This window comes from Rutilus rutilus, assembly GCF_951802725.1.
Source record: "Rutilus rutilus genome assembly, chromosome: 3".
NCBI classification, from domain to species: domain Eukaryota; kingdom Metazoa; phylum Chordata; class Actinopteri; order Cypriniformes; family Leuciscidae; genus Rutilus; species Rutilus rutilus.
Genome location: NC_140211.1, coordinates 19,066,250 through 19,092,671, shown reverse-complemented (window position 1 = coordinate 19,092,671; position 26,422 = coordinate 19,066,250). Strand labels below are relative to the sequence as shown.

The following is a 26,422-nucleotide window of genomic DNA, read 5'->3' as shown; positions in this document are numbered from 1 at the left end:
TCCAAACACAAGTCGAATGACTGCAGGTTAGACCAGCTGTACCCTAATGAGCCGAGAAAATAACTGATAGACTCTGATAGAATGATCTCGAAACGTGCTTCCTTTAAGTTTTGTCGAGGGAGACAGGTTTAAGAACAGAAAACACAAACTTCGCTTAGCACACAACATGAACATAATATATTGTTTAGTGTTTTCTGCTAAAAGAAAACCTCAATATACATAACGTAAGCTTGTAGTGTATATTGCCTAATCGTAAGCTTGTTCAGAAATGGTGACAAAAACTTTTTCGAAGCATCAAAAAAATATTCCTTTCAAAAAAAAAAAAAAAAAATTATCAGTAGACAAAGCACTCCAGAAAACATTGGTTGTGAAAATCAAATGACTTCAGCTAGAACAAATTCTACTCCAAATAATCTGGACTAACCAACTGGCACAAGAAGCTTTCAAACTCAGGGCAACCCTGACTGTTCTATAGGAAAAAATATTTTATGTGTGAACCTGCCAATATGAGCTCTTGGTAAGAGGAAGGACACACTGTCACTCTGATAAACAACACTGACCCTCGACCCTTCTGAAAAGCTGCTGAAGCGAGACAGATGTAGAGTGGAAAGGACGTCTCCGCACAAGCACTATTCCTCACACGTCTGATCGTCCAGGCTGGAGCGGAGGCCTGCTGAGACCACCTGCCATTCACTCTCTGAGGCTGAGAAACCAATGCAGGATACAGAGATGAATCACCTTGACTCTTTATGACTCAGCCAAACCCTTCTGATGTCCACTGAGTACAATAGGTTTTCCTCACGCTGAGCTGACCTACGAGGACCTTTCAGAAATCATTTGTCCTGAGTCACAACCTCCTAATAAAGTCATATAGGTCATTCTAAGAATACAGGTGCCATGTGTCTGTCATACATGGACATCTGCTAATATATTATGCATATTGTGATGAAAAAATATATTATGAAAATAAAAGCTGGCATTTTATCTTTCTCTCTCTACACAGTATGTGTACACATTTAATTTGATTCCATATATATAAACAGTAATATTATAACTATTATTACAGTTTAGAAGATTTTTTTTTTAAATGTAATTTATTCCTGTGATGGCAACGCTGAATTTTTAGCAGTCATTACTCCAGTGTCACATGATCCTTCAGAAATGTAAATGTCTTAAAACAGTCACTTTTGACCAATTTAATGCATCCTTGCTGAATAAAACAATTAATGTAAAAATAAAATAATAATAATAATAATAATGCTTACTGACCCCAAACGTTTGAACAGTGTATGTATATGGATTATAGTTTAAATAATACATTGGATTGTCAAATTGTCCAACATGTTAAAATGTATCACTTTATCTTGAAATTGCACAATAACACTAACAGAATGTTTTTAATCTGTTTAAAATTTACTTAAAGAAACACCCAATCAAATTGGAAAAGGCACCGGTTTCACAGAATGAACTCTTTAAAGGTCAACTGAAGAGCCACCTTCAGCCTCCTGCATACAGTGATGGAGAACATGTGCCTCTCCGTCTCAAAATGAGTGGGAACATCTGAGAGTCTTTTTCCCCCATTCATATCACTTAATTAGATGAATGCTGGATGGATACAGACATACACTAAATCCATTAGCTATAGACTTATTAAATGTTTGGCATAATTCAAGCCTGCAGTATATCAAACATAATTTGAATAATAATCCAGTATGCCGGATACAGAGCAGTCCCCCATGAACAACAAAAATAATAATCACATCAGCAGAAATTATGGTCTCTGAGAGTGGCTAATGTAACGCAAGCGTGCTTTGTCTCAAGGACAGTCTAAGCATCACTCTCTCCCTGCTGCTGCACGTTTAACAACATCCAGTACTCTACTGTACACTATACTGTACTGTACTGCAGTCTACGGCAATGAATGTTGATTTATAAAACTACAAGAGGATAAAAAAAATAAATAAAAAAATCTCTTCTCATAAAGTTTGAAGTGAGGGAAAGCAAACAGCCACTTATGACTGCCAGACTTTACACAAATGGTGCATGATAAATTCTTTGGCATAAGTGAGTCAAATAACCACAGACAGCAAACAATGCAATTTAAACCACAAAATGGGCAGATTAAAGCAGTGGAAGGCTCTCTCTATACCTAAAAAGGCAACAAAGTATGCAGCCTTTTCTATTCTAGCCTTCTTCGCCTAAAAAAAACAATCAGCTCCTTTTCTAGCACATTAACACAAAATGACACAAAGACAAATGTCCAGCAGGATCAAAACAGGAACTATAATGTCATTTAGCCCACAAATAAGTTGATTACTTTACAGTCTTGACATTTCAGCTCTCGAAGGCCTCTGAGCTGCACTGTTCAGTATTTGACTGTGCCCAGATGCAGCACAATGAGTCCCTTCACATGCCCCACAATAAAACTGTCAGCAATAACACATTTCTAAAATAATTTTCTTTGACCTTTAAAACACCCCCCCACTACAGCAGCATTGTCGGGATGCATTTTTCTGGTCAGACACCAGTGGAGCATTGAACTAACAAATAAACAGCTTTACGGGAAAGTGGTGCTTTTTAGATGCAAAGAAGAGTGCAAGACACTAAGGCATTCTGGATTGCGTGGGCTACGTTGGTGGCACATCAAGATAACTGGGTGATTGTCATGTATTCTCATTTGTAGATTTCTGAGATGCAGAGACTGCATGATATTTTGGCATCTGTGTACGATCCATATGAGACTTATGTTGAATAAAACAACTAGTAACACAGAGGAAGGTCACATCACAAACATACAATTTCGATAAAGAAACCGAGTTACCACAAGATGCATTAGGTCACTGTAGGATCATGCGCTTTATATACTCTGGTGAATGTGTTCAAGGACTCTCCTAAGCTAATATTGAAAATAAGCCACAAGTAAACATTCTTTTCACTGCAATCCTGCAGCAAATCATTGCATGGCAATTGTGCAGAAGGCAGCAAAGATGGACTCTACACAATTCAGAAGGAAAATCTTATCTAGTAGCTTCACATTGCCTCTCATTTGCTTCTGCTGCCCCAATTGGTTTGTTAATGTGTGGCATAAAGTGCAATCACATCGGTTGTTTACTGCCAGCTGTCGGGTTGATTTCTCAATTCAATTAAACAAGCAGTTTAAACAAACGAATTATCTGTCAGCAGAAAAAAAATAACTCTTTTATATGTCACATGGAACAGTAAAAGACGTTGACTGACTATGAATAACTAGATACTTTGACTATGATGATGGTGGTTTGGTTGCGGTTTCCACATTAGTGGAGCTGAATGGGTAAAGTGACTTTGGAAAGCCAAGCCACCATGAATTGGCTGTATGATCTCGCCATACATCTCTGTCATTCCACAGGCATATGGGCACATGCACGTACAGACAGAGTACAACATCCGCTAAACGGGGAGGGTTAAGGTCCTGCACATTGCCGTACATGAGGAGAATTTTAATGAGAAAACCTCATCCAGTCCTGCTGGGCAATGCCCTTTATTTCCAGCATTAAATGGGCACAGAGAGAGGTAATGGGCTGCATGGGTGACTGTAAACAGTAGTGAGGGCCCTACAATCAGAATGAATGATTCTCTTTGTCATAATATAGCTTAGATCAAACACAATCAGATCTCCTTCCCATTATCACTTGTAATTTAATGTCATCCAAGAAAACTATAGACAGGTAAAGCTATAAGAGAAAAATGCTGTGCTGATCTTCTACCAAACTATAAAAAGGTTAAAAGAAAATCATGTTAAATTAATAACGGAATGTTTTAATAATTTAATACTGAAATATTCCTGATATTCCAACATTAATACACTCCATTCAGATGAAAAACTGAAAATAGCATCTACTGGTTCCAAGGGAAATCATCTTTTACAGCATGAGCTGGCTCATTAATACAAACGTATTTAATACATTTGTACAGAATTACCTTGGGAAACATTATCTAGGGAACACTACTGCAACACTTATGCCATCTTATTGCAGAGATATCTTAGATATTTGCTTTTATTTATGTACTATTCATGCTACCAATTCACAATAGCATCTAGAACAACTTTGTTTAAAATGTAATCACAACTGAGGAGGATGACATGTCAAAAACACATTTTTATACAATATCAATACCTACATAAACAACAAATCGTTGTCATTGACAGGCTAAGCCAAACCGCACATCCCGTCATATTCAGGCAATATAGGCAACGTTCTGTACAGCAGCACTGACAATAGCCCCCACAGCAATAGTCCAAAACTCAGCACAGGGCTTCTCAAACCTGTCCTGAGGACCCCCACCACTGCACATTTTGTATGTCTCCCTCATCTAAAACACCTGATTAAACTCATCAGCTTAAACAGACTGAGGGAGACATCCAGGCTGAATCCGAAAACGCCCCCTTATAGGCTACCCTCAAAAAGGTCGTCATTTCAGTTGACAGCCATTTGTAGTGGTGTCCGAAACCATAGTGGACGTTATTGAGTGCACTTATTCAATCCCACATTGCACCGCAATAACGAGTGTACAATCAATGTACACTCAACAGTTGTCTGAATTCGCGAACTCGTTTTCATTCACTCCTTCAAGTGACCAGTATTAGTGGACTAACGTAGGGAATAGTGAATGAGGGTTTATGGGGGCGATTTCAGATTCAGCCCCAGAATGTGCAATGGTGGGGGTCCTCTGGACAGGTTTGAGAAGCACTGTCTTAGCAGCTAATGTTTCCAGGCAGCTCACTTAGCTGTACTTCTCTCCCTGACAAAGTCCACTTCATCTCACTTCTGCTGCTCACTAGCTGCCCATGAGTCTCCTCACCTACTGAACATGGTGGAGATGGATGTTGACAAATGGACTGATTGACTGATTACTAAGGAATAGACAGACAGACACACTGACAGGCAGATAGACAGACAGAAGGATGGATGGATGGAAATCAGATTGATCACTGCATAAACAGTGATAACTGCACCAATGAATAAACAGACTGATAGATGAAAATCAGTTGTCTGATTTCATTCCCACAATCTACACTCAAAGAGCAATTCGCCAGTAAATATTCCAACGTTCAATAAAGTGAATTGTCTTTTCTTGACTCATGGAGGCTCGAGCAGACAGCGGACACTGATCAGTGCGAGAGGCGGGAGTGAGTGAGCGCTCGTTGGGGAGGGCTTTGCAGTTGTACTCGCATCCTCGCGGTCTCACAAGGACAAAAACAGGAATTTTCTATCGCTTACTTTATAAAGTAGCTGGCGCCTTCCTCGGTGAAGCCCTCTTCCCATCCTCGCGGTAAATCTAATGGGAGAGAAATATTTGTACAAAACTCCATTAAGTTTTTAATGAAACAGAAAGTAGCCCTCCATCAATTATGCAAAGGACGTGTTTCCACAGCTTACTTTAAACACACTTACTAGGCTATAGCCTATCCGTCTAAGGATTCAAAGTTTAGACTAGAAAGCATGGTTTATTTCTGTAGCCTACCTGATCGTATCATGTGTCCCGAGTTGACAGGTTCACCAGTGCGGGGATGGAGCCAAGTAGTGCCGCGAGTTTGGTCGCTGGAAAACAGAAACACCTGTTACGAGACCCATTGGAAAATGTGCAGATTTACCCGAACCACAGTACAACACAACGACTGTGATTAAACCCCTAGTAGCTGCTTACTTGATGAAAAAAACCCTGCCATCCCTGCACACTCCGTAGGACCACTGATCAGGTAGTGTGTCCCGCCCGAGCGGAGCCGCCATGATCCCGGTTTAAAGTGAGAGCTGCGCCGCAGAGTTTCCAGGGAATCGGACAGTCCGATTATCACCACTAGGGCTGCACTGCTGTTTAAAGGGGCAGGCCAAACTTGGAGAAAGTCTTTTGTCCCAGTAATAATAAGCCGACAGAAAAGAATGAGGGCATCACTATTTGGGCGGGATGTTGATGCTGTGAGTGCAGATGTCGCCCTAGAAATTCTACCTTTTATTACAGCAAAGCCAATGCTGTAAGGTGCTTCATGCATAGTCTACTCACACAGATCCGAGTTACACTTTGAAACCTGAACAGATTAACATTCCCGCAAATCACACGCGCATTCTGAAACAGTTGGATAATTGTTCAACTTGTCAGATTTGTATTAAAGCCAGATTGCGTTAAAAATGTGTTGTGCTCATGACAACAGAAATTTGAGCTTCTGTAACAAGTAGGCTACCCTAGGCGAACGGTGACTAATGATTTAAATGACAATATTACAAGGTAAGTGATTATTTTAGTCAGGTTAACCAAAACCTATAACGTGGTTATCCTATTCTCCGAAGCGCCAGATGGCAGGCTTATCATCATGTAGGCCTACTTTGATTACCAGGTGTGTTAGATAGTTCATTGATGTTCAGTGAAAGTTAGCTATATTCAAGAGTAGCTACTAAATACCAGTATCTACACTGACTGTTTCCCATCAAGTTAAGATATTACGTTTTTTCAATTTTTCAAAAAAAAGAAAGAAAATTCAATAAAGATTGAAAATCTTTTTTTTTTTTTTGCATTGGTTTTTAATGGCATAGTTAGGCTGCACATCAACCTCTAGCATCAAGTAACATCTAAGGAGTATTTTCATTGCTAAATTTTCCAAGTGTTAATTTTAGATTGGGAGAAAATTCTGATACTAAATTGGACATCATGCATCACTAGTTATTTCAACATACAATATTACTGTGGCTGTTTTAGCTCCTTGAAAAGACTTAATCTGCAGCCATTTTTTGTCTGTAAAAAAATATATTTGTGTTAATAGAATGTAATGTGCAGTTCCATTAAAAAAGTAATGTGATTACGAAAATGTTACTTGTAATGCATAACTTTACTCATTACACCAAAAGCAATCTGATTACGTAATCCATGTAAATGTGTTACTTGTTACATCAAAAGTAATCTGATTACATTATGCATGTTAACTGGTTATCTGACTTAATATTAACCAAAACATATGCTGGTAAATGAACACATGAGCTTGAGCTAATATTTGGACAAGGATGCACTTCCTCATGAAAGCAAATGTGCCAATATGTCTCATAGTATGAGAAATCTATTCATGAAACTCATACCTACTCTCCCATACATTCTTGATGATAACTACAGGAACACACCCGCTCAAACTTCTCATTACCAAGGCAGGGCAGAGTCACAACAAAAGAAACAATCCAACTGCAACAACAGCTGATTATCCTTCCACTAGGCTATGCTATTTATAGCCAAACATAGTCTTTCTTCTGGCTAACAGTTGACGATTGACCTTAAAATACTGTAAAATATTTGTGTGTATGTGTGTGGGGGGGCGGCGGGACGGGGAGCAAAGGGAAACAAAGTGTTTAAAATTAATGACATTATTTAGAGTGCAGCTCAAACAGCAGGTGAGGATATTTCATTGGATATTGTGCTATGGGATCAACCACTAACAAGCATATATTCATAACGGTTTACTGTAAATAAGCCCAAAAAAAGTAATGCAAAAGGATTTTTTTATAATGTCATTTTAGAAATGCACTGTTCAGAAACCTGCTATTAATTTATTTATTATTCACCTCGCAAAAGTGTCTTATAATCAGGGTTAACAGAGAAAAATAAGAAGTATTCAGCTGGTCATTCAAGTTTAATATGTCACCCCCTGAGAGGCAATGGGCATAATGTAAAACAAAACAACTTTTTATAAATTATGATGTGACTGGAATCTTCATCTCATGTGAGTGTACATCATTGTAAAAAGTGCTCTTCCTTATATGTAACATATGGCAGAGAAAGGACTGAGTGCACCTCTAAAGGTCATCCAGTGCTGGCAGCAGTTAATGTATGGAAGGTCATGATGTTTCTTCTTGTTTGTGTGTGTACCAGAGTGAATAAAAATGACACCGCTGAGGGTTTCGATCTATTTGTTCTCAACAACTTGGCTGAACTGAGAATGAGCCATCTCAACCAGCATTACAATAATGCTTACAATGCATCATACCGGACTTGTCCTGTCTTCTCATGCCATCCAAATTTCATCCTGCAAGGTATAAGAGGCGCCATGTATATGTCCATGTACCAAAAGACAAGGACTGTATTACTGGCAAACTGCTGTAACCTTTCATTGACAAATTCATTGTCTTTATAAGATTAACATCCTGGTAGAGTGATATTTTGCATTTTAAAATACAATAAACATCACTACATATTCAGATGTGTGGTTTTTGATTTCTCATAGAAATATCATATGGATGAACATGAGGTTGTAATGAAAGATATGTATTTTCCTGGTAGAACATGAGAAAAATTAATACCTTTGAGGAAAAAAGAAAGAAAAAATGTATGTATATATATTTTCATTTTTTCATTAAAAATGAAAAACTGAAATAAGTGCATTGCATAAGTATTTATACCCTTAAATCAGTATTTGGTTTAAGCACCTTTACAGCCTCAAGTTTTTTTGGTTATGATGCAACAAGCTATGCACATCTGCATTTGGTGATTTTCTGACATTCTTCTCAGATCCTCTCATGCTCTGTCAGGTGGGATGAGGACCGTTGGTGGAAAGCCATTTTCAGGTTTTTCTAGAGATGTTCGACTGGATTCAAGGTCAAACTTCGGCTGGTCCACTCAAGGACATTCACAGAGTTGTCCATGAGCCACTCTTGCATGGTCTTAGCTGTGTGCTTAGGGTCATTGTCCTGTTGGAAGGCTTCTGCTTAGGCCGAGGTTCTGAGTGCTCTGGACTAGGTTTTCATTAAGGCTATCTCTATATTTTTCTGCATTGAGCTTTCCCTCTACCCTGACGAGTCACCAAATCCCCGCCTCTGAAAATCACTGCCCCAACAAGATACTGCTACCACCATACATTACTGTTGGGATGGTACTGTGCAGGTGATGAGCAGTGCCTTCTTGTTCCTCGCAGTCTGGAAGAGTCCTTTAGGTGCTTTTTTGCTGATTCCAAGTGGGTTTTCATGAGTCTTCACTAAGAGAGGCTTGAGTCTGGCCACTCTGCCATAAAGCCCAGATCGGTGGAGTGTTGCAGTGATGTTTGTCCTTCTGTAAGTTTCTCCCATCTCCATATATGCTCATGGAGCTCAAGAGTGACCATCAGCATCTTGGTCACCATTCTTCTCCACCGATTGCTCAGTTTGGCCAGGAGGGCAGCTCTATGAAGAGTCCTAGTTGTTCCAAACTTCTTTCATTAAGGATTATGGAGGCTACATGCTTCTGTGAACCCCAATAAAAGGTCTAACAGCTGAAAATGCATATCAGAGCAAAAACCAAGCCATAAGGTCAAAAGAACTACCTATTTCTGAGCTCTCTGAATTCTTGAATAAGAGGTGTGTGACTTTCCAAATCATACCCATTCAACTGATTTAGCCACAGGTTAACTCCACTGAAAGTGTAAGTAAAATTGGAATTCTCCTGAGCTAAATTTCAAGTCTCCAAGGATGCGAATACTAATGCAATGTTATTATTTCAGTTTTTTATTTTAAGTACGTTTTCCCAAAGTATCTGAAAAACAAATTTGTTTTTTGCTTTGTCATTATGGTGTATGGAGTCAAGTGTAGATTGATGTGGGGGAAAAAGTATTTTAATTTAGTTTAGCATAAGTCTGCAACATAAAATGTGATAAAAAAAATTGATGGGTATGAATACTTTCGCAAGGCACTGTGTATATTTATATTCTTTTTTCTCTCCTTTTTTGTGTTGCTCTGCAATTCATCATAACTATTTTTTACATAAAAACTGTAAAAGAAATGTTGTTGCAGGACCAACAAGGACGTTGATCCAATAACATATCCTACTTGGCAAATACATGGTCACCATATCATATGAATTGGCTGGGCTAAAAGCAGCGATTGATGGAAATTTTGCGCTAAACACATGAATTTCCCTTGTATCCCTGATTTACACTCTGTTCTCGCCAAGAACAGCCATTTGACTCCAGTTGTGTATCTACATCAAACACTTCAGAGCCGTATAAATATTTTAGCACAGAATCCCTTTGGAGTTGCTTTTGTCGGCAAGCCTTTTGTTGGTTTGATGCAATGTTTCCCCCTAAGGATGACTTAAAATCCAACAGAAGAGACACTGATGATACAGAATGGAAAAAGATGCTTGTGGCTGCAGTGTTGGTATTTGCTACAAAGGCAGCTGCTGTGGGTTTATTCTGTTTATTTTCAGACAAATCGTCTCAATTCTTTTACTGATCTTAGTAATAAAGCATTCAGCTACAAGCATTTCTCCCACTACTGAAATACATAAATAATAGATTATTTCAAAAGAAGACATTGGCATTGGTAAGACCCCTAAAACTCTTGTTCATGAAAAAATCAAGCAAAAAAAAAAACATCTGCAGAGGGCACTTTGATATTGTGTCAGCAGTTTTATGCAGCCGAGTCCCTTGGCTTTGACTGACAAGCAGTTCATGTTGATTTGGGATTAGATGTGACTTTCAGAACTGTAACCCTACAGAGGCATATACCCGCACCGTGGGACCTGACCGTGTTCCATGTTGTGCCCCCAGTCTGCCTGAATAAAACGCCATATGCCTTAAAAAGAGCACAGCACATGTTCGGCTAATAGGCTTGTTTGAATTAGGGGCTTTCTGTAATACCACTTAAAAGGTCTTCCATCTCCTCTGTCTTATCCCTTGCAGTCGCACACATTCAGCGATGGGGTGCAGTCCTGCGCAGCTCTGCAGTATTGTACTGCTGATGGTTTCCTCAGCGCTGCCAGTAGCTCACAATGCTGCAAGGTGACTCAGTGTTACTTTTCTCTCACAGGAGAGGCTCATACAGAGGCAACTGCAGTTAAATCGCTGCATACAGAATAAAGTGATCTGCAGTGGGCGACTCTCAAGATGTCTTCTTCCTCTGTTTAATGAGGTTTTCTTAAACCTTTGAAAAAATGTGCCTCATACATGTAGCGCATGCATTTTGATCTCAAAATGCATGCATGTCTTAAATCTGTGAATTAATTTAAAGTGATTAATAATGAATATATTTGCAAATACATGTGCATTTAAAACAGTTTCAGTAGCAGTAATATATAATTATATTAATAACTGGAAATAAATAAAAACTAAAACAAATTAAAACTGAAGTAAAAAATAAATAAAAATCAATTAAACCTTCATAGCCATTTTTTTTATAAATAAAAATGTGCCAAAAGTAATGACTAAAAAAAAATGACTAAAAATGTAAACTAAACTGAACTTGAAAAATAAAAATAGAAAAATAAAAGCTGATTCAAAATACAAAAAGAATAGCACTATGTAATACATCTATGGTAAAAACAGCTTTTAAGTGTTACATAACACTGTAAAAAAGTGATCAGTTGACTGACAAAAAAGTGAGGAAAGCCACTGCCTTAAAGTTATTAAGTGAATAAACTTCATAATTGACTAAATCAAGTTATGTCAACTTGACAATTTTTGTTTTCATTTACACATGAAATGTATTTACTTAATAACTTTAAAGCAGTGGCTTTCCTCACTTTTTTTAAGTTAAGTCAACTGATCACTTTTTACAGTGAAAGTGTTACACCACACTTTCCATAAAGTGTATTTTATTTCATTTCACAACTAAAAAAACTGCCTCATCTCGACCTCTGTCAGCTCTTAATTTATTTTAATCAAACTGAAAACGAGTTATGGTGCTGTTCATAATAGGCCATCACAGCTTTTCAGAGCTTTACAGAAAAACCTGCTTTGCTATAGTGATGATTGGAATGGCAGCAAATGCTTTTTGTATAAAAACCAGACTCCATTCAAACAAAGTTCAATGTTTAAAGCATATTAAAGGTGCCGGATATTAAAGGCTGATTCAAGACATCCTTAGCCATTTTTTCAAAAATGTCTATTTGTACTTAAAAAAATACCGTACACCAGGTGACTATTTCATTCAATATATTCTTATTAATGCAGGAGATATAATATTCATCATTTGACACTTTTGGAAGAATTTTAGTAGGCCACCAGTAGCACAAATTTCTTATGGTGAGTGAACACTGACCTCTAGTGGACAAGGAGATTCTTAACGCTGTCAATTTTTCAGGCAATTTTTTTATGTTTTATCAACGTATTGCAACTTCTTAAGCAGGAGTGGGTAACTCTTGCTCCCTTGTGATGCACTTTCCAGCTCTAACCTTAATCAAACACACCTGAACAAGCTAATCAAGGTCTTCAGGGTTACCAAAAAGTAACAGGCAGGTGATTTTGATCAGGGTTGGAGCTAAACTCTTCAGGCAAGTGGATCTCAAGGGCCAGGGTTGCATAGCCCTGTTCTAAAGCAGTTTTCCTCCGTACGTAGAGATACTAGTCTTAATCTAATTTAATAATATGCATATAATATTCTAAGGACATATCTATTGAATCAGCTAGCCAACTTTTATTAAATTTACTGGGCCATGCAGATCTTCCTGAAAATAGTAACATTTTAGCACTATCAAGACACAGAAGTTATGGTGAACACAGACGGAAAGTTTGGAATGTCTAATTTTCAGTGGTTTCACAATGCAATACAGGTGCACAAACATTTGCTGTGTTGTAAGAATTCCGTCTAGATAAAAAATTCCCCCTTTATTTTTTTATTTTTTAAATTAGAGCCAGTTAAATGACAGTTTTAATTAGATCTCTGGCCATTCAGTGAATTTCATGTCCACAAGACAAAAGCTACTAAATTGACCAGCTTTCTCTTCTTGCTATTGTGTTGTAACAATGGCCACACTTGCCATGTTAAGCAGTGATTTAACAAACCCATTTATTCTCAGTCCTTTATACAGGGTTTCTACATATTTCTAAATTCCATACTTTTCCAGACTCAACTTCCCAAATCTCCTCCATTTTTAAGACCATATTTAACAAATATATAGTCATCATCTGTAAATATTTAAATTCTTCCATTGGTTTTCTCGAAGTGATAACATGCTTACATGAGAAGAAACCTAAACCGCTGTATAACCTGCATATATTTATGCCAGACAGATCAGTTTGATACTGTAAATGTGGATGTTACACGATCACCAAACAGCAAAGTACAGTCCAATTTAGATGATTGTTTTCCCCTTTATCTGCTGCTGATTTCCACCTAGAAACCCTGTTAATAACACTACCAATAACACAAAAACATGCACTACACGATATTGCCACAACACTACTTTTAATGTTTGCAAAGTGATAAAGTGTATATTTCAATAGCTCGACTTTGAATCTTCACAACTGCATCACCCATAAATGAACTTTGAGCATGCACAAATACAAGTGAATATTCAGTTACAATGGATTCTGAATGAGATGTTCACATGACCAAAATTCAAAAGAATACAGGCATGTGTGGCGGCTGTATTCTACTCCGAAACATCAATTAGGATCACAACAGTTCTGTACCCAACTTGAGTAAAGAAAAATCAGTCTGACAACACAAACACATGAATTGATCCAAATATCTTTATTTGTCCAAAAAAACTGCAAATTTATGCCACCAGTGCAGAAGCTGTGGAGGATTCGCTGTGGATGAAAACAAATGAATCAGTTAAATGATTCAGGGGGGAAAATGTATTTTGAAAGACAAAGCAGCTTTTTGTGTGAAGGGGACTGGCAGTGGTGGCACATTCAAGCCAAACTGCTAATTTACCTCCAAAGTTTATCTAGCACATAAGAAATATCTCAGTTCTTACAAGTGAAGAATGGGACAATGAAATGTGCCCTACACATACAGGAGGGATTTCGATTTTGGTTATAAAACGACTCAAATACTCACTACTTCCAGTTGGGGGCAAGTACTCTCTTGGTCTTGTAGTAGCGGGCAAGCCTGTGGATTCTGCTCTCGACCAGAATCAGGCGGAACTTGGCATCCTTGTCCTGCAAAAACAAGCGACAATGGTGAGAAAACTGTTGAAGTGCACTGAACAGATTTTTCTAGAAGTCTCCGAAAATGATTTTGAATGCGTTTTAATTTCGTTACCTTTCTGTTCCTTTCCAAGTGCTTCCTCACAGCAACAGCCTTCTTTATAAGGTGGTAGAGATCCTCAGGCAGATCAGGGGCCAGGCCTTTGGACTTCAGGATCCTAAGGATCTTGTTGCCAGTGACAAAACGCACCTGAGCAACACCATGGGAATCCCTCAGGATCACACCTAATGTGGAGAGCAAGAGATATCAGCTTCTTGACAATGAAATTGTGCAGACAGACACAATATGGGCTGCTATATCTAGTTTACAAATATGAAAACATGAAGAAAAGCTGAATTGTTGAAGTGCCCATTAAGATGCATAAACAATAAGCCTATAAAGCGACAACTAAACATGAAACCATTCTCTCTCTTATTGGAAATCAGATTACAAATGTAAAGTGTGCCTCAGCTGTACTTATTTTACTAATCCGACTGCATTCATTTTATACTAGTTGATTTTTAAACGTGGTTTCCTTTAACGTACTGAATTGATTTCAAACTTGTCTTTGCATGACCATTCTGTATGAAATGTGCTATAGAGAATCTTGTTAAATTATGTTATACAATGGACTTGCAGTAACATTAATTTTATATCAGTCAGAACTTACCAATCTGTGAGGGGGTGAGACCCTTCTTGGCCAGTTTGAAGATTTGTTCTTTAACATCATCGGATGTTAATTTGAGCCACTAAAAGACATAATAAATGGTTATTTTAACAGCCTTGACAACTTAGAAAGGCATTGTACTTCCACAAATGAGGAATCAGAATCAATGGACTTACTGTGGGGACACTTCGTCTATAGGGCAGTGCCGACTGGGACAAACCCTTGCTGAAAAATAAAACGTTCTTCCATGTTAAACATGTCTTTTAATGAAACATTAAATTACAACTTGTTAAACAACTCCCCTTCTTCTGCAGTAAGCTAAGCTGTAAACATGTTAACTGACAGCAGGTAATATAAAATAAAGGAAATATAAACTATAAGCGAACCTAAAGGGGTTGTAAAATCAAAATAATGTTAAAATGAATTGGTCCAGTAAGTTACATAACATACTTTTAAACGTAATAGACCAACATGTATAAGACCTAACGAACCGCCAAACACATTTTGACACCAAAACGTAGGTTACGTGAAACTAAATGACATGATACCCGAACAGCCAGGGCGCACCGACAAACTGTCGATGTTAAATGAATCAGTGTGTAAAGATCGTTCATTTATCCATCCTGCAGCGCCTCATACTACGTTACATGTGCTGCCATCACGCTACACAGAGGAAGAGAACGTGGGACTATATTCTGACTTCTCAAAAACTCTTTTCTAGCTCGAATGAAATACATATTCCAGGCTCAGTCTATCTTATAAAGATTTAACTGTATTTTGGGTAGGCAGTGTGGTCCTTAGACGGTGTTTTAAGCGTAAAATAAACATTTACCCAGGAGCGTGCATACGACCCATGATGGCGGTTTAGAGACCGAAGAAAGAGAAAGACCGTGCCTAGGCCGAGAGGAAGTGAAGTATGGGTGGCGGAAGTGACGTAGCCTATCACTTTCCGTCTGTTGATTCAAGGATCATTTGTTTTTGTATCATTGGTTTTATATATTGATTGTTTTCAGACTATGTTGTTTAGTAAGTTAATTATGATCTTTTTTACTTAATCTTTACTTGTTAGTTATCAACCGCCTGTTTCAATCTGGTGTAAAATTCCTTTGCTACCTTAATAAAATTTGGATGAAGAGAGATCTTGAATCCCTCATATTGTTTTGTTTTTTTATTTACTTGTTATAATGTACTTTTTGAAATAATTTTTCCATTTTGTTTGCTGTCATCTATGTTTGAACTGAACCCCCCATCCTATTAATTGTTTATTTCCAATAAATCCAGATAAGCCCTTCTAAAAATGTTGCATAAAAATACATTTCAGTGATCAAATAATTTTTAACCACTTTAAAAAAATATTCTTTGTAATAATGTGAATTATGAGTCAGTGGAAGATATTTCCTCTCTCTACTAACCCAACATTTGGGTTCAATCTACATTTAGCAAAGGTCTTTGTCACACTCTAATTTTGTTCTAACATTATCTGATATATTATGTTCATAATTGTATTGTCTTATTTATTTTTGTATTTTGCAAGCATTTACTTCATTGCTGTCGTCCTATGTTATATGTAATGTAAAATAATATGTAAAAAATAAATAAAATAAAATTCCTCACACTTCTCATATCCACCAGCTGGTGGCGCTCCAAGAAAAGACCAACTGCTGTAAGCGTGGCTGGAGTCTCTAGAAATAGAATAAGCAGAATGAACTGGCGCGTACAACAGAGTTATGAAATGGGCGGAGCGTATGATCGGGTTTAAATTATTATCCATTCATCCATTATTATTATTATTATTATTATTATTATTATTATTATTATTATTATTAATAGTAGTAGTAGTAGTAGTAGTAGTATTAGTATTATTATCCGAAAACATGATAACACACATTTACGGCGTAAAATATTTTTTTTATCTGTTACATTTTTCAGTGCTTGTCAGAACGGACCAATCATACACGTTTGAGATGAATGAATAAAGATGACTTATTCTGAAATGTACGTGCAGCAAACAGTATAATTATCGAGCTTTAATCTATAATGTTTTAAGTGTACAAATGTTTCATAAAAAAAACACCAGTTGATCATTCGCCTTTCTGAGCCGCCATGCGCCCCCCTCAGGAAGTCATGTATTTGCGTCATAGGAAACAATATCACTCCAGCCCAAACTGTAAGAGAAACAGTGCGCTTGATCTACGTGGACGAGCTCTCTGTCTCCTCCTGCTGCTGTAACGTTACTCGGTTAGCTCGCTAGCTGCCCTGTTACTGTTAGTCATCATCATCAGTCCAAGATAGCGGGCAGTCAGGAAGCCAGCGGTAATGAAAGGAAGCAGAAAACACCCGAGATAGCTCGATAGAAACCGATCTGACACCGTAAGTGCCGTTATTTAATTGTGAATCGATCCGGATACATTGACCCAAATAGAGCACCAACAATTCAACTTTTCACTTAACGTTATGAAATGGACATCGAGTTTCGCTATAACGCCTGGCATAGACTTCACTGTCAATGGAAAGCTAATGAAATTAGCTTCTGTGTATCGAGATCAGGAACCCTTTCAAACCACATCTCTGTGTTACAATTATAGCTTGCCAGCAAAACCACGTATATTTGCAGTGTCTCTTTAATATAGTAGTGACCCGCTAACTGCCTTGATAATGTCGTTTATCCTTAGTAACGGATTTATTGGAGAGCTGAACTGCCAATCAGTGGCTGTGTTACAACCCTAGTAGTGAGCCGGCTATCCATTCAGGGAATTTTTTTTTTTTTTACGTTCAGATTTCCAGAAGTGGTAGTCGGCTCGCTAGGTTTTGCGAGACAACCTATATATGATAGAGCTGTCATCTTCAGCTTGATGTCTGATCCATATGTTTGCTGATTTTTCCAGATGTCCTGTTTAAAGGGGCTCCTCACCAGCTGCCTTGTGTTGGCGAGTGTGGTGTCCTGGGCCAAGGCAGTGCCAATAAGTTTAGACAAAACTAAGGTGAAACTCCCAGAGGAAACAGTCAAGGAGCCTCCCCAGAGTGTGGTAAGAAACATTTGATCAGTCAATTATATAACAAGCTTTGGCAGCAAGTGGCCTTAGAGTGTCAGATTGCATTAATATGCATGGTTATTTTTGTGTGGGCAATACGAAAACACTTCATATACACACTTTTATATTTGACATTATATTAATATGTATGTATTTATATAGCTTTTATGTATAATATATTTATATTATATTTGTAGGACACCGGCCTACACTATGACCGCTATCTCAGGGAAGTTATTGATTTCCTTGAAAAAGATCAACATTTTAGAGAAAAGCTCCACAACACAGACATGGAAGATATAAAGGTAAGAAAACAGCTGGCTTTATTTGTGTTGTATAATACAAAGGTCGCACAAGGCTAATCTGTTCATTCCTGCTGATTTCAGCAAGGGAAGTTGGCTAAAGAGCTTGACTTTGTCAGCCACCATGTGAGAACCAAGCTGGATGAACTAAAAAGGCAAGAGGTCAGCCGTCTGAGAACCCTGATCAAAGCCAAGCAGGACATTGAAGGAGGGAATGGTAAGAATGGCTGTAAAAATCATAATCATAATCATAGTTGAATAAATGCTCATTTCATATACATAAGGGGTAATTGCATATTAAAGTTGGCATGAAACGGAAGTTGCAATCATTTTTTCTTCCCCATTGAGACATATATCTGAGTAAAATGGCAAGAAAAAAATGTAGGGCAGGACTTGATTTTGTCCATTGGGAATTGATTGGATAGTTGGATCGTTGTGGTTTGCTATAGAGTGCAACGGTGCCTGTCCCGCTTTTTCAGCGGCTCTAGTTCCGGGAATATAATTTTTTTTCATACATTTTTCCCATAGTGATTTTAAAATAGTCTTATTTAAAGCGTTTTAAGCCATTAATCAGCTGCGAGGTGAATCACAACACTGCAAGTCTTTGAAAGTTTGACAAAAAGACAAAGGTGCAAGACTGCGTACTTGACGGCTTGGTGAGGGAAAGGACTACAATCCCATGAAGCATTGCGAACAGCATAATCAAATTAAAAAGGAGAAATGGAGAAATATAAAAACTACTCATTTATAGATGCTGATTATGTATTAAAAACAATATATTTTAATTTGATTGCAAAATATGCATATATATATATATAGAGAGAGAGAGAGAGAGAGAGAGAGAAAAGCTTAATATATAATTTTATATATATATATATTTAATTGTTTTGAGAGCATAGGGAGATCAACTCACTCACGTCATTCCCAGTGCTTCATGGCAGTGATCTTTTGATGAAAGATTACGAGGGCACATGAATTAAAATAAATTATGTGCACGGATAAATCATTTCTAATAAATACTGCAATATTCCATAAAAAAATACAAATTGTCAATTTTGATTTTCATGGTGACTTTAATGAATGAACAGACCACAAACACCAAACAAGACACAACGTCTTGCAGATTCATAGATTTTAAGCATATGGGTCTTGATTTTCAGAACATTCTCTGAACACAGTTCTCTCTCATGTTTCACAGATATGGCGGTAGATCACCAGGCGTTACTCAAACAGTTTGAATATCTGAACCACATGAACCCGCACACATTTGAGGTTGAGGATCTGGACAGACTCATCAAATCGGTATGTCATTACTTACAGTTACCCAGCTTTCATAATCATACTTCATTTGATTCTGTCACTTTGAATGCTTGAATGCTCCTTTCTTTTGATACTTGATTTTAGTGCTTGTAATCTTTTAAGTCAGTAATATATTTTGCATTTAAAATACAATTCATGTTGCATAAAATTAAGTAAAAAAGGACAAATAATTCAAGGTTTCCACACATTTTGTTCAATACATTTTCATGACTTTACAGTCATTTGTGATTACATGATAAATATTTTTATAAATCATTTCATAGAGATTGCACGCAAAGAACAAGAGCTGAACATAATTAGAAAAATATATTGTCACTAAAGAAATTTCAGTGACATTTCCAGGCCTTTAAAATTCCTTTGTATTTGTAGGACACAGTTACTAGCACATTGTGTTCATTTTTAAGGTCAATTCCCACAGATAACCTGAAAATATTGTCTCAAATATTTCTGGAATCTTCCATACACACTTTAAAAGAACATCTTGTAATACTCTGTTGTAAATCCATGGTCAGCATGCAGCATGCATTTCCCTTCTCATTTGGTCACTGAGCAACAGCAAAAAAAGACCTTTTATATACATATGATAACTGAAGACCAGAACACCTTAAGCTATTCTCTTTCAGTTACATTTATGATCTTGCAATATAGGCTACAAATGATCTGGAGAACTACGACAAGGAACGGCATGAAGAATTTAAAAGGTACGAGATGATGAAAGAGCATGAGAGACGGGAACACCTGAAGACCCTTGATGAGGAGGACAGGAGGAAAGAGGAGGAGCACTATGAGGAGATGAAGAAAAAACATGCTGATCACCCCAAAGTCAACCACCCGGTAAGTCTACACGCATTAACTTCTCTTGATGTTTGATTTCATTGAAGATATACTCATGTTTCTCTGACGTTTTGGTCCGTAGGGTAGCAAGAATCAGCTAAAAGAAGTGTGGGAGGAGGCTGATGGCCTTGACCCTGAAGATTTTGACCCAAAAACCTTCTTCAATCTGCATGGTAAAAATTCTTGATAGCTTAGCCAAATCCTGGATATGAGAATGCTGAAATTACATACTTAATATTATTACATTTTCGCAATCTTGTATTGCAGACTCAAACGGAGATGGATTCTTTGATGAACAAGAGCTGGAAGCCCTATTCACGAAGGAGGTACATAATTGCATACGTCACCACAGAAGATAATATATATTGTACATTCACTGGCCACTTAATTAGGTACACCTTGCTAGTATCTGATTGGACCCCCTTTTGCCTTCTGTTTTATCCTAAACTGGTTTAATTATTTGTAGCATTGATTCAACAAGGTGCTCAAAACATTCCTCAGAGATTTTGTTCACTATTGACTTGATAGCATCATGTAGTTGCTCCAGATTTGTCGGCTGCATGTCCGTGATGTGTATCTCCCGTTCCACCACATTCCAAAGGTGCTCTGTTGGATTGAGATCTGCGGCTGTGGAGGCCATTTGAGTGTAGTGAACTCACTGTCATGTTCAAGAAACCAGTTTGAGATGATTTGGGCTTTGTGACTAGACGTAATCCTGCTGAAAGTAGCCATCAGAAGATGGGTACACTGTGGTCATAAAGGGATGGACATGATCAGGAAGACTGGTGTTTAAACAATGCTTATTTGGTACTAAGGGGCACAAAGTGTGCTGAGAAAATATCCCCCACACCATTACACAACCACCACCAGCCTGAACCGTTGAAACAAGGAAGGATGGATCCATGCTTTCATGTTGTTAATGCCAAACACCCTACCCTCTTAGTGTCGCAGCAGAAATCGAGACTCGGGCAACATTTTTCCAATATCCTATTGTCCAATTTTGGTGAACCTGTGCGAATTGTAGCCTTAGTTCTTAGCTGACAGGAGTGGCACTGGTTTGGTCTTCTGCTGCTGTAGCCAATCTGCTTCAAGGTCCAACGTGTTATGCGTTCAGAGATGCTCTTCTGCAGCCCTTGGTTGTAATGAGTGGTTATTTGAGTTACTGTTTCCTTTCTATCAGCTCAGACCAGCCTGGCCATTCTCCTTTGACCTCTGGCATCAACAAGGCATTTCCCCCACAGATACTCACTAGATACTTTCTCTTTTTCTGATCATTCTCTGTAAACCCTAGAGATGGATGTGCGTGAAAATCCCAGTAGATTAGCAGCTTCTGAACAACCATGGCAATATTGTAGGTAAAACATGCTCTGCTATTTTATAGTAGCAATGAAAATATTTTGTGTTTTTTTTTTTTTTTTTTTTTTGCCAGCTGGAGAAGATTTATGATCCAACTAATGAAGAGGACGACATGGTTGAAATGGAGGAGGAAAGGCTGCGAATGAGAGAACACGTCATGAACGAGGTTAAATGATGATTATAAATAATGGACCAGTTCTCTTTGCATGACCTGACCTGGCAACTTCAGGAAAATTGACAAATCTAATTTTCTGTATCTGTAATCATCTGGCTTTTATAGGTTGATACCAATAAAGACAGACTGGTGTCCCTAGACGAGTTCCTGGTAGCCACAAAGAAAAAAGAGTTTCTTGAACCAGACAGCTGGGAAGTAAGTGTGACACGCTACAGATACATAATTAGACCATTGATCAATATCATCTAATTCATGCATTCAGTAAACAGTCTTTCATGTTGGATGATTGCGCTACGTTTGACACAGTATCAAAGTACAGTCTTGGTCAGAATTACTGGCAACCTTGGTAAATATGAACAAAGAAGCCTGTGAAAATAAATCTGCATTGCTAATCCTTTTGACCCTTTATTACAAAAATTCCCCAAAATCTAACCTTTTATGGAAGTAAAACAATTGAAAATGGGGGGAAAATCTCATTATGAAATAAATGATTTTCTCTAATACACATTGGTCACAGTTAATGGCACAATACGTTTTGCAACCTCCTTTTTCCAAGATAACAGTTCTTTCAATCATTTTTGATGAGTTTGGAAAACACCTGACAAAAGATCAGAGGCCATTCCTCCATACAGAATCTCTCCAGTTTTCTATAGGGTTCAGGTCAGAGGACTGGAATGACCATTGCAGAACCTTAACTGTGTGCTCAGTGACCCATTTTTGTGTTTTTTATTTTTATTTTTAATCATTGTCCTGATGGAAGATCCATCTATGGCCCATTATAAGATTTCTTGCAGAGGCCGTCAGGTTTAGATTTTTTTTTATCTGTTGGTATTTGATCGAATCTTACAGCCACTTTCTATTTTGTGAAGCTCAGCAATCTTTTGCTGCACATCAGAAATATATAATGGATGATTAAGGGAATTTCAAATGTGTTTTTTAATGAATTACCAACGATGCCAATAATTCTGACCACGACTACTATATAAACCAATTATCAATTATAAGAGCGAGTGAGTAAAAAATGTAAACAATGGCATTTAACCTTCATGTTTTCCAAGTAATAATTATCTTGGGTTTTCGGATGACCTCAGACTCTAGAACAGAACCAGGCATATACTGATGAAGAGATGAGAGAGTTCGAGGAGCATTTGGTCAGGCAGGAGGAAGACTTAAACCAGAAAGCTTCTGACCTTCAGAAGCAGAGAGAGGATCTAGAGCGACAGCAGGAGCAGCTCAATGCTCAGAAAATAGAACTGCAACAGGTAACTGAACTGATTTGTCTTGTATCTGCTCACTGAATGAAAAACAAGTCATTATAACAAGTGAATGAAAACCTATTCTGTGCGTCTTTTTTATCAGGCTGTGGAGCATATGGAACGGTTGAAAACACAGAATGTACCGTCTCCTCCTGAGACGCATTGTAAGTAATACTTTCATTTGCAAATGACATAACCAGATCATGTAAAGATTACATTGGGTAACTGTTGTTACATTAGGCCCTGAATGTGATATCACCTGACACGTTTTTCTAGTTTTACATTATTCTAGAGAATGTTAAAGAAACATGGGTAATTCTGTTCAGTGGGTTAACAGGGTTTCCAATTTCGCAACTACATAAAGCATTAGATAAAACTATGTCTGTGTGTGTTCTCGCTCACTCCCCTGACAAGCGTGACTGATGCACTGCAAACAGAGAATGTATTTCTCATTTCTGCTGAACTCCCGCGTTACTGGAACATTTGCAGCAGATAGACGCAAGTGCCATATTATGTGCTGGTGCGTTGAAAACAAAACCAAAGGTTCAAAGAACAAAATATTAAAGTGAGGTGAGCAGCTCTAAGCATTTTGCCACCTTTTACTGTGTTGTTATTATCATGTAACAGGGCTAAACAACAACTGCTTTGATGACGCAAGTGTATCGCAGTTTGGACCCAAATAATATAATGCGAGCACAGTCCAGCGGGGGCAGGGGAGAGTTGAGCAAGTGAACTTGGGTTCAGATCAGGCAATCAAACCAAGTGTGAAAGCACCCTTAAAGGGGTGGTTCAGAATTTTGGACATCGGACCTCATGTACAAGTTAGCCTGTTTGTTATTTATCAGTGGAGACAGTTTTCCAAAATTTTCACCCAGTCCTTCCAGTTGCATAGTTCGCCGGTGCTAGGCTAGCGCGAGTCAACGGTATCTGTTAGCCTGCCATTAAAAACAGTTTAACCCACTCCACAGTACACCAAAAGCAAATAAATTATAACGCCAGACTACCGATGTAAATGTCTGTTGAGAGAATAATGTTAAAAATCAAACTACCCTTTCATCGCATTGCAATAGTTATACTTTGTTCCCTGTATTTATTAGCACAGTCTACAACAGCGGCGAAGTGATATTAAGTTACCTAGGCAACCGAGAGAGCCGGTCCACATGACAATCACGCAAGTGTATTTACCTGCCGCTGACACTCATCACTACAGCAGAAGCAGAGTATATTTCACGAAGAAATCAACAAGACATAGGACTATGGCCACGTTTGAAACCCATGGCAATGTTTTGGACTTTGGAGACGATGCAGGCGAGGAATGTGTGTTATTCAACGAACCGTAACTTACATGTATGAGCCGGAATACACAGACGAACACAGAGGGCAGAAATAGAAAGAATGTCTGTCTGTAGAGACAACAGCAGCTGGAGATGCCGTAGAGAACCGGGACAGAACATCGGGAGAACAGTGGTACCAGTGCAGAAAATGTATAGCTACATATAGCTAGCTAGACGTCCCGACTGTAGTGCGCTTCTGTTCTGTGTTTACTTTTCGGCGCAGTACTACTAACCGGAGCAAAGTAAAATTCCGCCGCTGCTGAGAAACTAGTTCCTGTAAATGTAATGCGATCATTGAGATGCAAGAGTAATTTGATTTCTAACATTATTCTCTCAACAGACATTTACATCGATAGTCTGGCGTTATAATTTATTTGCCTTTGGTGTACTGTGGAGTGGGTAAAACTGTTTTTAATGGCAGGCTAACAGATACAGTTGACTCGCGCTAGCCTAGCACCGGCGAACTATGCAACTGGAAGGACTGGATGAAAATTTTTGAAAACTGTCTCCACTGATAAATAACACACAGGCTAACTTGTAAATGAGGTCCGATGTCCAAAATTCTGAACCACCCCTTTAATCCTCTGGTGCTCTTCGCGTGGCCGTAAAATATTACATTTTTTAATATTTATTTCAATGAAATTAATATACTATATTTTAGTTCGATCATGTTTTTTTATTTCATATTTTGTATTTTATGGGATTTTAATGCTACTAAGTTATATTTATGCAGTAATTATAATCCATTTATTCACTTTTTAAGCACTTTTTCAACCTGAAAATGAAATTTCCAACTTAAACTGTCATACATCTTGAATGCTTTGGAGCACAGACTTAAGTTTGGTCTCCTTTTAAAGATGACACTTGGCAGAAGAAAAAAGTTATATAATTTTATATATAAGTTTATTGTTATGAAAAAACCCAGAATTCGTTTTTAAATTTAAATGAAATTATGTATTTTCTAAAACACGTTTTACTCTGTGAGAAAATCAAAGCCATGAATCTAAAACAAGTTGGTGTTCCATATTTGAAATAGATATTTCTAAAAATTAGCTTTCAGTAAGATTTTGTTTGGGCACAGTACCAAATGTCTCCACTAAATTAAGTTTGCTTCCCATTCGTTTCCAACACGAGGACGTCTACAAGTGTGACTATTTTTCCCCAGGACCATTTTTAACCTTTTCAAATCATGTCTATGATTTTTTTTTTTATGTGTTCACATAGCAAGTGCCAAAACCTTTACCAAGTTTCATACCATTCCGATGAAGTAAAAAATAAAACATCAGAGGGTAACATTCTTGGCAAATATATTATTTAAAAAAATGTAAGTGCAACGTTTATTTTAATAACAACATTCCTGGCCAAAATACTTGGTTTTTAATCATTTAAATTTGAAAAGAACACATTTTAAAAGCAACATTCTTGGCAAATATACTTGAATTTTAAACATTTGAATTTAAATGCAACACATTCTTGGCAATGATACAGCACTTTTTAAATCTCTCCTAACAGTTGAAGGAAATGCTGTCCCTGAGTCAGTAGGACATGACCAGCCTCCTGAACACCAGCCTCTGCCCCCAGGACACCAACAACAACAACATCATGAGGTACCCCTGAATCAACAGGATCTAGGACAGGAACACAAAAATATACCCCAAGAAAACCAGCCACTGCCTCCAGGACACAACAGCCCACCCCAAGATTCTCCAAAGATGCCCCTCGACCACAACAATGTGCCATAGGACCGTCATGTGGCTTTTGTGGATAAACTTACCTAGCGCCAGGCTCACAGAGACTTCAACAAACAGTACCTCCTGTCCAGTTCTAGTCAATGATTATCTGCGTTCATGTGTGCTGCGGTTTTAATTAGTGGGAAAGTGGCTGGTTTCATAAGCCTAATACTTTTAATGCAGACTTTGCTGTTTGGTATAAGTGTGTTTGATTTCTTTTTGTTATTGAAAATATCTTTCATACGTTGTAGATTATTTTATTTTTTTTCAACACAGTGGATTGGATGTCTGTGGATAAGCTTTTGTTTTGCACATTTAGTTTTCTGAAATTTTAATGGCCATGAAAAGCTACTTCAAGCCTAGTTGTTTGGTATCAGAATATTGTTGAATTGTACTGGGAGATTTTAATTGATTAGGGCAACTTTGAATTTTAACCGTTGCTTACAGTGAGAAGTGTGAGAGTTAAGTCAGACATCAATAAAAATCTATTTGGAAAAAAAGATTTTTTTTTTTAAATG

At 37.8% G+C, this 26,422-nt stretch overlaps 3 protein-coding genes across 13 annotated transcripts in view; 1 reads left to right on the top strand and 2 right to left on the bottom strand.

The window, feature by feature from the left end:
* plekha7b (pleckstrin homology domain containing, family A member 7b) overlaps positions 1-6,319 on the bottom strand; it is a 97,603-nt gene extending 91,284 nt beyond the window's left edge. For all 11 annotated transcript variants that reach the window (XM_084404647.1, XM_084404649.1, XM_084404640.1 and 8 more), the window contains exons 1-3: positions 5,686-6,319; positions 5,503-5,579; positions 5,259-5,316 (exon numbers count right to left, since the gene is read on the bottom strand). In XM_084404647.1, the coding sequence (XP_084260773.1) occupies positions 5,259-5,316; positions 5,503-5,579; positions 5,686-5,768 (218 nt within the window). In that variant the 5' untranslated portion in view covers positions 5,769-6,319. The remainder of the gene's footprint in view (positions 1-5,258; positions 5,317-5,502; positions 5,580-5,685) is intronic.
* A 7,119-nt stretch (positions 6,320-13,438) lies between these two features.
* Positions 13,439-15,520, bottom strand: rps13 (ribosomal protein S13). Its single transcript, XM_084404013.1, has 6 exons — positions 15,398-15,520; positions 14,742-14,790; positions 14,569-14,647; positions 13,974-14,143; positions 13,770-13,870; positions 13,439-13,516 (listed from the first exon to the last, which is right to left on the bottom strand). Exons 1-6 carry the CDS (start codon positions 15,418-15,420, stop codon positions 13,483-13,485), a joined length of 456 nt encoding a protein of 151 aa, XP_084260139.1. The 5' UTR covers positions 15,421-15,520; the 3' UTR covers positions 13,439-13,482.
* Positions 15,521-16,717: 1,197 nt separating this feature from the next.
* Positions 16,718-26,404, top strand: nucb2a (nucleobindin 2a). The gene is made up of 13 exons (XM_084403485.1): positions 16,718-16,935; positions 17,451-17,591; positions 17,795-17,902; positions 17,984-18,116; positions 19,098-19,201; positions 19,868-20,053; positions 20,136-20,226; positions 20,321-20,379; positions 21,483-21,575; positions 21,690-21,779; positions 22,676-22,846; positions 22,944-23,004; positions 25,687-26,404. The coding sequence occupies exons 2-13, from the start codon at positions 17,451-17,453 to the stop codon at positions 25,914-25,916; spliced, it is 1,467 nt and encodes a 488-aa protein (XP_084259611.1). The 5' UTR covers positions 16,718-16,935; the 3' UTR covers positions 25,917-26,404.
* Positions 26,405-26,422: the final 18 nt, after the last annotated feature.

Coding starts and splice junctions, on each gene's coding strand:
- rps13 (XM_084404013.1), bottom strand. CDS start 15,420: ATGGGTCGTATGCACGCTCCTGG. Junction 14,648..14,741: donor ATAGACGAAGTGTCCCCACA/GTAAGTCCATTG, acceptor TATGTCTTTTAG/TGGCTCAAATTAACATCCGA. Junction 13,517..13,769: donor CTTGCCCCCAACTGGAAGTA/GTGAGTATTTGA, acceptor TTTCATCCACAG/CGAATCCTCCACAGCTTCTG.
- nucb2a (XM_084403485.1), top strand. CDS start 17,451: ATGTCCTGTTTAAAGGGGCTCCTCACCAGCTGCCTTGTGTTGGCGAGT. Junction 19,202..19,867: donor TGGACAGACTCATCAAATCG/GTATGTCATTAC, acceptor CTTGCAATATAG/GCTACAAATGATCTGGAGAA. Junction 22,847..22,943: donor AGAAAATAGAACTGCAACAG/GTAACTGAACTG, acceptor CTTTTTTATCAG/GCTGTGGAGCATATGGAACG.